This window comes from Sminthopsis crassicaudata, chromosome 3 (assembly GCF_048593235.1).
Source record: "Sminthopsis crassicaudata isolate SCR6 chromosome 3, ASM4859323v1, whole genome shotgun sequence".
Taxonomy (NCBI): Eukaryota; Metazoa; Chordata; class Mammalia; order Dasyuromorphia; family Dasyuridae; genus Sminthopsis; species Sminthopsis crassicaudata.
Genome location: NC_133619.1, coordinates 625,548,243 through 625,561,156, shown reverse-complemented (window position 1 = coordinate 625,561,156; position 12,914 = coordinate 625,548,243). Strand labels below are relative to the sequence as shown.

Here is a 12,914-nt window from a genome sequence, read left to right as displayed (position 1 = left end):
CCCCCTGTGACCCCCGGCTCTCGGGGCTCACGGGGATGCGGCCGGGAGCAGCCGGCGTGGGGAAGGGGTGGGCTCCCGAGACCCCTGCCTCGTGGGGGCTGTGGGACTGTCACTGGGAAGCGAACCCGCAGCCGGCGGCCAGGGGTGACCCCTCTAAGCGACCGCTGCCCTCCCTGCGAAGTTCGGGCCCTGGGCCGCTCCCCCCACCACAGAGAAGCCAGGCCATTCGCGCCCCCCCCCCCCCGGAGAATCCGGCCCCCGGCCCCGATGCCCCTTTATTCTGCCTCCTTCTGCCCCGTCCGGTACCAACCCGGGTCTGTGCCGCCCCGGGGGCCCACGGGAGACTAAGGTCCTGGCTCAGCCGGGGGAAGAAGCGTCAGAGGCTGGGGTGTCTCCGACCTAGAGCTTGGTAGGAGCCTCGCTGGTTATCTACGCCCGCTTAATTTTAAGGGCCTGGAGACTGGACCAAAGTCACAGACGAGGAAGGGGCTGGACTCAGTTCATTCCAGCCTCGCCCCCTCCCCCCTTAAGCTGTCTACCCCCACCCCCACCCCCCCATCCACGGTGAGAAGCCGGACGTGTAGCACTGAAGAAAGGACTCAGGCCCGGGGAGCTTAAGCAGGGCTGCAGTGGGCTGGGTCCGGAAGCCCAGTCCCGGCTCTGCCGGGACACCTGGGAGCGGGCGGAGGGGGAGGAGCCGCCCCTCCCCTCAGGTAGCAGGTATCGGGACTCATCTTTGGCCCCAAGAGCTCCATTTTGCTGCCGGTCTTGGGGATGCTCCTCTCCGAGTCATGCCCGACTCTTCCTACTCCGTTTGGTGTTTTCTTGGCAGAGGCTGGCCCGGTTGGCCACTTCCAGCTCATGTGGCAGATGAGGAAACTGAGACGAGTTAAGAGGCGTGCCCAGGATCCTTCAGCCCGTGCCCGTGACCTGTGTTCCAGCCACACCTGTGGCCCCCTCTCTGTCAGGAAGCGCTCAGGGCCGGAAGGCGCCGGGGACCTGGTGCAGCATGGCTCCGAGGGACCTTGGGTTCTCCGACTGTAAAATGGCCGGGCTGAGGGCTAAGAAGCCGTCCTGACCTAAAACTCCCATCGGACAATCTGTAACCGGAAACTGCCTTGTCCCCCAATAGAGCGGATGTATCATTCTCGGCGAATCTGCTCCGTTTTAAGTCCCCATCCCCAGTGAGCATTCGAGGCGTATGAGATGGTGGGGCTCCTTGGTCCTTGAAACCAGGCCCTAACTCGGGTTGTGTGGAGGCCCGTTCCTGGGAAGCTTCAGGATCCGTGCCCAGAGAGCAGGCACCCGTCCCAGATCAATGAGGATCCGTGGAGCGGCTCCAGCTCAGGGCTGTTCATCATCAAAAGGCAACTTGGGGCCCATCCCGGTTCTTGGTGCCTGGGTTCAGGCCCAAACTAAAGGAGTAACCCCGTTCTCCTCGGAAGGAGACTAAGGACCATTTTCCCCTCAAATCGGACAACTTCAGCTCAAACCTGGGGTGGGGTCCAAGGAGGGGAGAGGAGACACCTTTTAGAACGGATTCTGCAGCTCCACAAGGGTGCCGGCCCAGAGGACTGCTCAAGAGAGAGACCAAGAATCTGTTGAGGCTAAAAATAAATCAGCCGACATCCCACTGTAAAAGCAAAGGCCCAGCCCTCCCCCACCCCCCGGGGAGGTTTCAGGGTGGCTTGGAAGACAGGTAAAGGGCTTTCATGGAGAGCATCTGAACATCGCACAGACAGGCCAAATTTCAACAGGGAGCCCTGGGTATAAATAGAAAAGCTAACAGTGGGAAGCAGCCGTACACAACTCTTCACGTAATCCAATGTGACATTTATAAGTCAGACATTTCTCCCCCTCTTTCATGAGTCACAGGTGATTTAGTCACATGGAGACACTGGCCCCATTACATGGTGCCTCAGGGCAGGAGAGAGCCAGGATCACTAGGGTCTACTCGAGTTCCCAGCAGGAGATTCCCTGACCCTGCAGCCCCCATGCGAGTCCGACCAGCCACCTGCCACAGCTCTGCTTCCACTGACATCCTCTGAATCTTCATTCAGGGAGGGCCCCGGCTTAATTTAGGTGGAGAGTGGAGGTCCTCGCCTCCCCCAAAACACTGGTTTTTCCCAGGGACTTTGGGATAGTGCCAGTCCTTGTACTGGGAGCCAAGAGCAGGTCTGCCTTCCATGAATTTGCAGATGCCTCCAGAGAGGACATTTCCCACCCCACGACCTGTCTGGCTGTGGGCTTAGCTTCGCAGACCCAGGGCCTGGATGAGAAGCCAGCTTAGGGGGTCCAGGGCCCCCTGGACCATTGGGGGACCTGGCTTGGCCCTGCTCCCCTGACCCCCTTAGCTGGTTACTCAGTGTGCTACCCCTGTACCACTGGCAAGTCCGAAGCAGTCACATCAATACTAGAAAGGAACAGATGCAGCAACTCTTAAGGAGATATTTAACATGAATTGGACTACCTGCCATGTGGAGGAGGAGGGGAAAATTTGGAACAGAAAGTTTTGCAAGGGTCAATGTTGAAAAATTACCCATGGGTATGTTTCATAAATAAAAAGCTGTAATAACTTTTTTTAAAAAAGAGAAAATTAGAGGGAAAACCAAACATTTGACAGGGAGAGATCTGGGGCTGGTCCTCTAGTGAGATGGGCCACCTTTACAGGACACTGATGAAGGGCTAAGCGTGTACGGGAAGCAGTTTTCTTCTTCCTGGTAGAAAATGAGCTTTTCTGTTTGGCCGTCCAAGCCCTTATAGTCCAGCTTTCTTACATCCTGCTCCCAGTTACACTGGCCTCTTTGTGCAGACACGTCCTGCTGTCCATGATCCCATTTGGGGTTTTTTTGGGCAGAGATGCTGGAGTGGTCGGCTATTTCCTTCTCCAGCTCATTTTGCAGATGAGGAAACTGAGGCAGACAGGGGGAAGTGACTTGAAGCCAGCTTCTACCCAATGTGGTACCCTCACTCCTTCCCCATTTCACCCCCAGCCTCCTTGCTCTGTTCCTCAAATGAGACCCTCATCTCACTCTGACGGTCCCCTCTGTCCTGGACCTCTATCTCCCTGGCTTTTAGGTCCCAGCTAAACACCCCCCTTCAGAAAGCCTTCCCTATTTCTCTTATTACCTTGCCCTTCAAATGCCTGAACAGAATAGCCCCAGAAATGGGGGGAGCTCACTTTGAGGGCCATTTAGATGCCCAGAAACATGAGCTGTCCTCTACAGGAGAGATGAGCGAGCTTGGATGGGCCACTTCATTTGTGGGCACAGTTTTGTGATCCCGTTACCTCTATCTTTAAGCAATCCTTCTGGGCCTAGGACCCAGAACTTGAGATTGGGGCTAGAATCTAACTCTAGAGATTCTGCCATATCATTTAACTAAAAGCTTTAAAGGTGCTAGGCCCCGACACCTTTCGGGGACTATTTTCTGCCTCTGGAACTGCTGCTTTCTAGGTCCCCAAGGGAACCCGTGTGGGAGCTGTTTACGGCTGGCCAGGTAGTGACTTCAGCCCCCCCTTTTCTGGGCTGCCTGAGCTGAAGGCCTTCTCTGCTGTTATCGCCTTTCCCCATTAGTCTGCTCCCCTTCTCTGCACTGAGCCTTGGCTGCTGGCCGGCTTCCCCGGTTCCTCTCTAAAGCAGCTTGTGCAGAGGTTCAGGGGTTCCATCCCACAGAGATAACTTTTTTCTCTTAAGGCAGAGCTGGGTGGATAAGAGCTGTGGGCATGAAGAATTAGGATAAACGGGGTCTTGCGCTGCAGGAGCAATCTGCCTAGTTTCCGATGACAGAAGCCTTGCCTCACACTTACAAATGGCTGTGCAGAAGACGGGCCAAGCTGTGGTGACAAACTTTGCCAGGAGTCCAAGCGGAGCTGGGGTGGGTGGGAAAAGGCTATCTTCCCTCTGTCAGAGTGGCTTTGCAGGGGTGAGGGCTGGGCTGAGGAGGAGAGTTCAGGCAGCCATCTAGGGTATTGAAATACTCCATTCAAGGGAAAGGGACCCACATGTGCCAAAATGTTTGTGGCAGCTCTCTGTAGTGGCAAGGAATTGAAAACTTGAGTAGATGCCCATCCGTTGGGGAATGGATGCATAAGGGATGGGATATGAAAGCTACGGAATATTATTGTTCTGTAAGAAGTGACCAGCAGGATGATTTCAGAGAAGCCTGGGGAAGAGTTACATGAACTGAGACCAAGTGAAAGGAGCAGGACCAGGAGATCATTGTATACTTCAACAAGACGACTATACGATGATCAATTCTGATGGACGTGGCTCTTTCCAACAATGAAATGATTCAGCCCAGTTCCAATGGACTTATGAAGTAGCCAGAGAAAGGACTGAACTGAACTGAATGAAAACATAGCATTTAACTCTTTTTGTCATTCATTGCTTTTTTTTTTTCCTTTTTTTGATCTGATTTTTCTTGTGCAGGAAGATAATTGTATAAATATGTACACATATATTGGATTTAACATGTATTTTTATCATGTTTAGCATATATTGGATTATTTGCCATCTGGAAGGAAGTGGAAGGGGAATCTGGAACGCAAGGTTTTGCAAGGGTCAGTGTTGAAAAATTATCCATGCATTTGAAAATAAAAAGCTTTGGCGCAGTGGATAGAGTGCCAGCCCTGAAGTCAGGAGGACCAGAGTTCAAATCTGGCGTCAGACACCTTACACTTCCTGGCTGTGTGACCCTGGGCAAGTCACTTAACCCCAATTGCCTCAGAAAGAAATAAAAATAAAAAAGCTTTAATAATAATAAAAAAGACAAGAAATATTCCATTCAGATATAAGGAGAGAGGGAAAGCATATCTGCCATCCACCTACCAAGTATTTCTCAAGCATCACTTAGGCAGCAGGACTGCCTGATAGTGATGTCTCTTAGATGTGGAGGTGCTAACATTGACACTGTTCCCATGGCAACAGAAACCCCCAAAGCGGAGTGGGGCCCCCCTCGACTTTGGCTCAGCCTGCAGAGGGCCCGAATTGCACCGGCATATTCCTTCAGGAAGCAAAGACCACCAGTCAGAATGATTAGCTCCAGCCACAATAACTTTATTAATGTCATTGTATTCTTTATATAACTTACAATGGTCACAGTAGGATTTCCTAAGGTTTTCAATGGAATGACTTGAGATTGTTTGGAATAATACTGTATAGCATTTATACTGGAGTAATATAAATAAGCTTTGGTGTATACATTTTCGGAATATACTGTAGGTTAACACTGCATTACAAAGACTTCACAGAACACCAGTTTTTGACGTGAATAGCATTTCTTGGTCAAGGGAACCAACGGACTCCTTCCCAGCTGCATCTTGTGGGGGAGGGTGGCTGGGGCTCGGGGCGGAGGTCACTGCTGCTGTGGGGTGGCATCTATCTGGGCCTGCCGCTTGGCCTTCATCTGCAGGTATCGGCCTTTGCCCTCTTCAAAACGCTTCTTCTCCTCTTCGGTTTCTACCTATGGACCGTAAAAAAGGAGAAGGGTCAGAACCCTAAACAACATCTTTTTCCTCCTAATTAAGAAGGATTTATTTTCTCTCTTACTTTTCTATCCCTTCCCCCTCTCATCTTCAGCCCAACCCTGGAGGAAAAAAAGAAACACAAACTTTCATAATAAATATGTTCTAAATAAATACAAGTCCTATTTCTAAGTACCCCTCATGGACCCCCTGAATCTATGACCTTTTAGTCAGGAGGGCGTCGTGTGCTTCAGAGTCCACTATCTTCCTACCTCTCTCCCCCTTGACCCCTCAGCTCTTTCCCAGGCCATCTCCCCTCCATGAGCCATTCCCAGGTCTCTTCTCCATCCCGACATCCATCGTACCATCCTGTCTCTGTGCAGCTGTTCTCAGGGCATGTTACCCAGCCTCCCCTGGGTCCTCCTCCCCAGGGGCTCATTTCCTCCTTCCTTCAGCCTCCCAGCCCAAAACCAATCCTTGGGTTCTAAAGACAAAACGACACCATTTGCCTGCAAACTCCCTCTTCTCCCCTTGTCTCCTAACACTCGGGTGCCTTTTGGCCCTCTCTCCATCCCTGTCTCACCTGCGGCCTTGCTCCTTACCAAGGCCAAACAATCTCATTTTCCCCCGACTCCTTCAACAGACTGGCCCCTCTTTCATCCCAGCACACTCCTCTCATCTCTCGCTCAAACCTGCCCTTCTCCTCCCCCATCCTCCTAAATCCTCAATCCTTCCATCCCTGCTACCACCCTCTATCTCTTCTGACAAAAAGGCATCTACCTTTTGATTTTTTCATCTCATTATTTCACCAAAACTCTTTCCAAAGTTTGAGGAAAAAAAAAACCACTGGATTTGGCCATCAATCTTCATTCTCGCCAACTTTTTATCTCTGACACTTTGGATCCCTTCTCTTTCTCTTTGATACTCTTTGGGTTTTCAGAACCGCCCCCTCCCTCCTGGTTCTCCTCCGACCACTCCCATCCCCTTTGCTGGCTCCCTCTTTTCCCTTAGACTGCTTTGCTTGGGAACCTCAGTAGCTCCAAAGCTATCCAGTCTCCATCTATAGCTGCCCTTTTAGACATTCTGAACTGGATGTCCTCCTTCTCCAGTTTTTCTATTACTCCTCCCTCTCCATCATCCCTCCTCTCACTCCCCCAGGTCCACCCTCTTGCTAGAGCTTGTTGCCATATCTCTAGAATACACCACCACCTCCCCACTCCCCCCTTGCTCCACGAGCTGCTGCTTTACCTACCTTGAGTCCCCTCCTCACTCTAACCCATCCCCAACCCAGCCATCAAAGAGCTCTTCCTAAAGAGCAGACGTGACAACATCACTCTTCAGCAAACTTCAGGGATTTTCTATCCCTATTTGGGATCCAATACAAAAGGCCTCCATAACCCCTGTGGCCGTCCTACACGACTTCCTGTACCAATCCTGCGGCTCCAGCCTCCTGGCTGTTCCTCATCCTGGCTCTGGGAATCTTCTCTCACCGAACATCTGGTGCCTCCTCATCTCCACCCCCGGCTTCCCCAGCTGCCTTCCTTTGGTCCCCCCCTAAGTCCCACTACCCCTAGCACCTTCCCTCTGCTCATTCTTTCTTTCTGGTTTTCTTTTTGGAGAAGACAAACAGTACAGAGCGTTCAGGCTCCTCCAAGGCAAGGGCAATCCTTCGCCACTGTCTGTACTCCCAGCACTCGGCACACTGCCTGGCACAGAGCTCAGACTCCATCTTTCAGAGTTAGTCGTTTTGACCATGTTGTTTTTACGAATGGCTCTCCTAGTTTTGTTCATTTCACTGTTTCAGTTCACATAATCCTTTTGAGAACTTTCTTTTTCAACCAACTTCTGGTGTTTCATGTGCCTTAAGAATCTGACCTCTAAGGCCTTACTAGAGAGAAGGGAAGAATGGCTTCCTTCTACCACAAGTAGAGGTTGCCTGTGTATCTCTAAACCCAACCTAAAGTTTCCAAGTCCCCACATCTCCCCTTCTAAAAAGGCCTGAGAAACGAGAACGTATACTCAGGAGAACATCAGGAAGCCACTCCTGGGATGCCTGTGACAAGGCAGCAGTCAGGATTTGGTATTTCTTCCTGGCAAGGATGCTGCCAAGGTTGCCGGGAACCCATGAGAGTGGAACAGTGGAGACCAATGCTGAAGATTAATGCCAAATGAGGTCTCATAGGCCCTCATGGCCATAAATTCAGCCAATTAGTGAATCTGAAATGCCCCAAGTATAATTTATATCATTTTCAACTACAGTTCTATATATCAGACTGAGATTCTCCCCAGCAATGTTTGTGATGGGGAAAAAAAAAAACTATATAAAAGTGCATTAAAAAAATGAATGAATTGGTGCACAGAACTTAGAGACAGAGAAATTGATCAGCGATCAACTAGTCTAGCAATTCTCTAAAACCCTTTTGAGGAGTCCACAAGGTCAAAAGTTCTATATTAGATTCAGTGGACTTACCAGTTCCCAAACCCTCGACAATCCAATTCCTACCAAAAGACCCTAAGTTCCAGTTTAAAGACTTTATACAATTTACTCTGAAGTACAACATCTTCAAGGAGTCCAGAAGCATAGAGAAGAAAAAAAATCAGTCACTCGGGGCAGAATCTCTTCCTTTCTAGCAGCTATTTTACATTTTGAGTGTTTTACAGATTAACAGTGTATTTGCAAAGATGATTACATCAGTTTGAGAACGTAATGTCAGGTTATACCAAATATTTCCTCCCCCTCAGACATCTCTGAAATTGTTCTCTAAATGTCACCAGGTGTAATTGTCAAAACCTCACATAATCAGAGCCTATGAAAACTTAAGGGTATTTGATGAAAATGAATATTATTGCTGCTGGTAGTTCTCCTCCCTTTTGAAACCCCCAAGGAAACCTGGCTGGATTTTTTTCCAAGATACTGAGAATTCTCCCTCACTCTAAGTTCTCTCTTCAGCTGGCTATTTTCATCAAGTTTCTAAAGATAAAAGCAATTTTCTCTAAAATACCTTTTAGTGAACTAATTAAAATAGGGAACCAGCAGATATTCTTTGCTTTCCTGAGGTCTGAGAAAATTTGTGGCCTCGTACATTAGCTCCTAGATTTAAATCTGGGAAGGGAGCTCAGAAGGCCAACTTAATCCCTACCCTCTATAATATCCCCCTACAAGTAATTGTCTAATGTTTGCTTGGAGATATCTGGTGAGGAGGAACCCATTCTACCTTACTACAAGTCTTTTTCTTCTACTCTAAATTTGTTCTATTTGAGCAGAATGAGTAGCAGTTACAAAAACAATTCTTCTTCCACATGACAGCTTTCATGTTTCACTAAGTCTGATCCTCTCCTAAGCGAAACATTTCTAATTCCTCTAAGTGTGTAGACCGTTAAAACACCATTATCTAATCATGGCTAGTAATTTATTATGGCTCTCCTATGTTTTATCTGTAACTTGATTTTCTAAACTCGTGTAAGATTTTGTATTTATATTTATAAAATTTCATCATTCTATTAAGAGTTGAAAATTCAAGTCTGTGAAGGTCCTTTTGAGTCCCAGATCTGCTATCCCACAAGTTAAGCTATTTTGTATCTTCTGCAACTTCATGTCATCTCTACCTTTTATCCAAGTCTTCAATCTTTTGGCACTTACTTAACTGTATTATTGTACATCTCTCCGTCTTATCCACAAGAACAGCATTAGAAAGCTTGTCAAAAGCTATGCTAAATTCTAGGTACGCAATCTACCAGTCTAGTAAGATCCACTCCTGTCAGGAGAAGGGAAATCAGATTAGCCTGAAGAGGAAGTCTTCCCTGCACTCTGAAATCCACATTTCTTTTTCTAGATACTCACAAAATCAGTCGCTTGGACTTTGTCAGAGATCAAAGTCAAGCTTAGCAGTTTATAAGATTTCTTTTTCTTCCTTTTCCCTCCTTTGTTCTAAGATCCTTGGCTCCAAGGAGGCAATGACATTGGTCAGTTTTGGTGCCTTGGCAGGCAGTCATCTGTGGCTCATCATGACTTCAATTCACCAAGGCAGCTTGTGGAGTCCCATCTAGAGCAAAGATCCTTCTCTAAAATGGAGGGCTTTGTCTTTTTCTCAGTTTGTTATCAATGATCCATCTGGCTGGAGGCAGAGATCCCAGTCTTTCTTGGATACTCTCTTTTATTCCCCAATATGGCTTCCTTCCATTTGTCATCCTTCTTTCCCAGGCGGAGCTTTCTCAGACCTTGAGCACTCCTAACTCTATTCTTCCAAGCCTGCATCACACTTCTACCCTCAATCACCTCCCCTTACTTCCCCTGTTTGTACCAGTCTTCTTAAATCTAAGTTGGTCTTTGTGACTCTGCAGAGCATTTTTACCAGTTCTCCCCCCTTTTTTGTCATCAGAATACTTTCTTTTTGTAGCATTCCTAACATCATCTCGTTTTTCCTGAAGCAATTTCCTTTGTAGAAGTTTAGACTATGATGGGATCCTTCCATCTTAACCCTTTGAAATCTGTCCTCCCATAATCTCCTGCACAGCTCAGATGATGCTCAGTTTTCTTGGCCACCACCACAAGGTCTGAAGTGGGGCAGCCATTTTCCTTTAAGGTAGTAATCATTTTTACTTCAGTAACCAGTTCCTCCTTATTGGAAAAAAGCGAATCCAGAATAAATTTTCTTGGGGCTTCTTTCGGTTCTTGACGAATCCAATTATCATTAAGAAAAAGTCAAGAAAGTATCGCTTGCTCCGTTGGCACAGGGAAAGCTTATGTCCAGATCGCTGAAGGCGTTCATGGGGTATTATTTGTGCCCCTGTCATCACCAGAAATGGACTAAGGTCATCAGTTCTGACAAGTTCTATGTGGATTCCCAGAAAGATAACTGACTTTTTATTTTAATGGTTACTTAAAGCTGCCATCAAGCTAACAGACAATTTCATGTTTTCTATTAACTCTTTCACAAGCACCATACTCTTCCCTTTGGCTGTTGTCTTGGGGAGCCTCAGCAGCGGGTGATCTTTTTTTTTCTTCTTGGACAACACTGAAGGCTTGCTCACGCTCAACTTTTTGAACTCCAGACTTCTGGCTTTCTTGGCCATTCTACAGAGAGACCTCCATGATGGCCTTCTGGGATTCAATGGCTCAGTAAGTCCTTTTCTTTTGTATTTCTTCCAAGGATAACTTCTTGTGTTTTCTCCCATGAAAGACACTTCAAACGCTCTGCTCTGGGTTCTCCCTTTTAAAGAAATCTAAATTCATATTTTGCATTCAAGAACTTTTTTCAAGCTTTTCCATTGTTCTGAGCATGGATGCTCCAATTGCCCAAATAGAACTATCCACTGAAGTTGTACAGTTTGATTTTCGTGGCTTATAAATACTAGGGAAGTGGCAAAGAGTAAGAGGCAGCTATGAAAAGGTTCCTCCTTGTTGTCAATGCCAATAAGCTCAGAATTCTTCAGCAGAGACCACTACTCATCTCTTTTTCCTCTAACCTCCTGGGAAGCCATATTACCCTTCTTCTTTGGGGTCCTTTGTTCCAGAAAAAAGGGATGTGAGCAAAGTCTGCAAACTATAATTAAGTTCAACTTTAATTGCAAGCAAAAAAAAAAAATGAACTCTTTAGTTTCCATATTGCTTATATTTTTCCCTGTCTCTCTCCCATGCAGAGATATATTCTTTGCCAAGAAACCCACAGATGTAGAACGTTACAAATGATGCTCATTTTTCTTAATATATTAGTTGATTTTGTTGAGTTTTTCTTTCCTCTTTTAAAAAATCTGTAAGAATCCTTGCTATTTTATACTCAGCTTTTTTTTTTTCATTTCATTGAACTCCAAATATTCAATGGTTCATTATCCCTCTTTTCTCTTTGCCATTTTTTCCACCTTCAGCCTCCTGTCACATAGCAAGATCACCATCTGTCTCTTCCAGATTTTTTCATTTTTTTTTACTGAGGCCTTAATTTTTTCGAAAACATTCTACAAGATTTGGTTGAGAGCACAAAGGTGTTCTTTGAGTCCCATTACCTTCTCTTTTAGGAAGCAGCCTGCTCTCTGAGCATAGATAACAGCTCCCTGGCTTTCCCAGAAACAAAACATCACCCCTGACTCTATGTAAGTCAATGCAATATTCTTATTGCTTTCTATACTTGCTGGAAATGAGATCCTCTCAAGTCTTCTCTCTTCCTTTAACTTGGGAAGGTCATCCCAGCCTAAAAGAAGTATACCCCTCTCTCACTCACATTATGCCAGAACTAGGAGGAGGAGAAAGATCCTGAATTTAATTCTCAATCACAGAACTGACAAACACATGAACGCAGAGTATCTAAGTAGAGTCATTCATTTTGTGAGTGTCCCTCATCTCCAACCATGTGCTTTTGCTGTAGAAAGAACCTGGGATCTCCCACTACTCTTTAGAATTTACTGACCCAACTGTAATATCTATTAATAAAAAGTGGGGATAGTGGTGGTTTACAGAAGGTCCTGGCCAGAAAGAGGTCAGGTAATCATGGCCGAGATCAACAAGAAATCTCCATATTAGATAGATGCTGCATCATTTCACGCCAACTTTACAGGGGAGTTGCTGGCTGTCTACCAATCCTGGTGAAAATGGTTTGGCCAAAGTGCAGCTAGGCCGAAACAGGAAACAAACACAACTCCCTTTTCCCATTGTCTATTGGCAGGTTTCTATCTATATTCCATACTGTGACTCTGTTCTCTTTATCTTGTATGTGATGGTTTCATTTATTCTTCTCCTCCTGAGAATCCTTATTACAATAATAATCCTTGCTAAACTAGTAACAATCGATTTCAACCCTGCAATAATACTATTAGTAACATCATTCCTGAGCATACAACAATCCAATCTGATCCCAATCCCAATGTACTATATCTATGCTAGGAACCGGTGACAAAATAACAACAATAAGCCTCCTTGGCTGAGAGCTAAGACACCCCAGCTCTGATTCCAACACAGTCATTCACTTGTGGTCTATACCTGGGAAACAGAGACACACATGTTTCCCACCTTCCTGCCTTCAAGTTGAGGAGATGTGGGAGGTGATTCCTTCTACTGAGCACTTATAATTGCCAGAAAAAGTCCTCTGAGGTCAGTTCAGATTTCACCTCCTTCCCCAAGCTTTTCCCAACGACTCTGACCCTAATCTTCTCTGAGCTGCTATTGAGCTACTATAGATATCCCTGGTAATATCTTAATCATGTTAAATTTTTCTCTTCACTAGAAGGCAAACTTCTCGAGCAAAAATGACCTTCCCCTCTGTCACATTGCTCAGAACACCTCACAGAGTCCAAAAGCAGATCAGGGGATAAGTATTAAGTTGAGCACACAACCTTTTGCTATTACACTTTTTCTCCAAAAACTCAAGGTTCCCTAGAAGTTCTCATCCATTTGAGCGGGCTTCATGGGGCCGACACTGCCTATTTCTACACAGACATATGGAAAAACAGCCGCACAACC

The 12,914-nt window shown here is 46.6% G+C and overlaps 1 protein-coding gene across 13 annotated transcripts in view; it reads right to left on the bottom strand.

The window, feature by feature from the left end:
* Positions 1–5,036: 5,036 nt before the first annotated feature.
* ACOT7 (acyl-CoA thioesterase 7) overlaps positions 5,037–12,914 on the bottom strand; it is a 151,921-nt gene continuing 144,043 nt past the window's right edge. For 11 of the 13 annotated variants that reach the window (XM_074307784.1, XM_074307783.1, XM_074307798.1 and 8 more), the window contains one exon: positions 5,037–5,463. In XM_074307784.1, the coding sequence (XP_074163885.1) occupies positions 5,356–5,463 (108 nt within the window). In that variant the 3' untranslated portion in view covers positions 5,037–5,355. Of the gene's footprint in view, positions 5,498–12,914 lie in introns of all 13 variants that reach the window. The other 2 variants (XM_074307792.1, XM_074307793.1) reach the window with 1 other exon arrangement.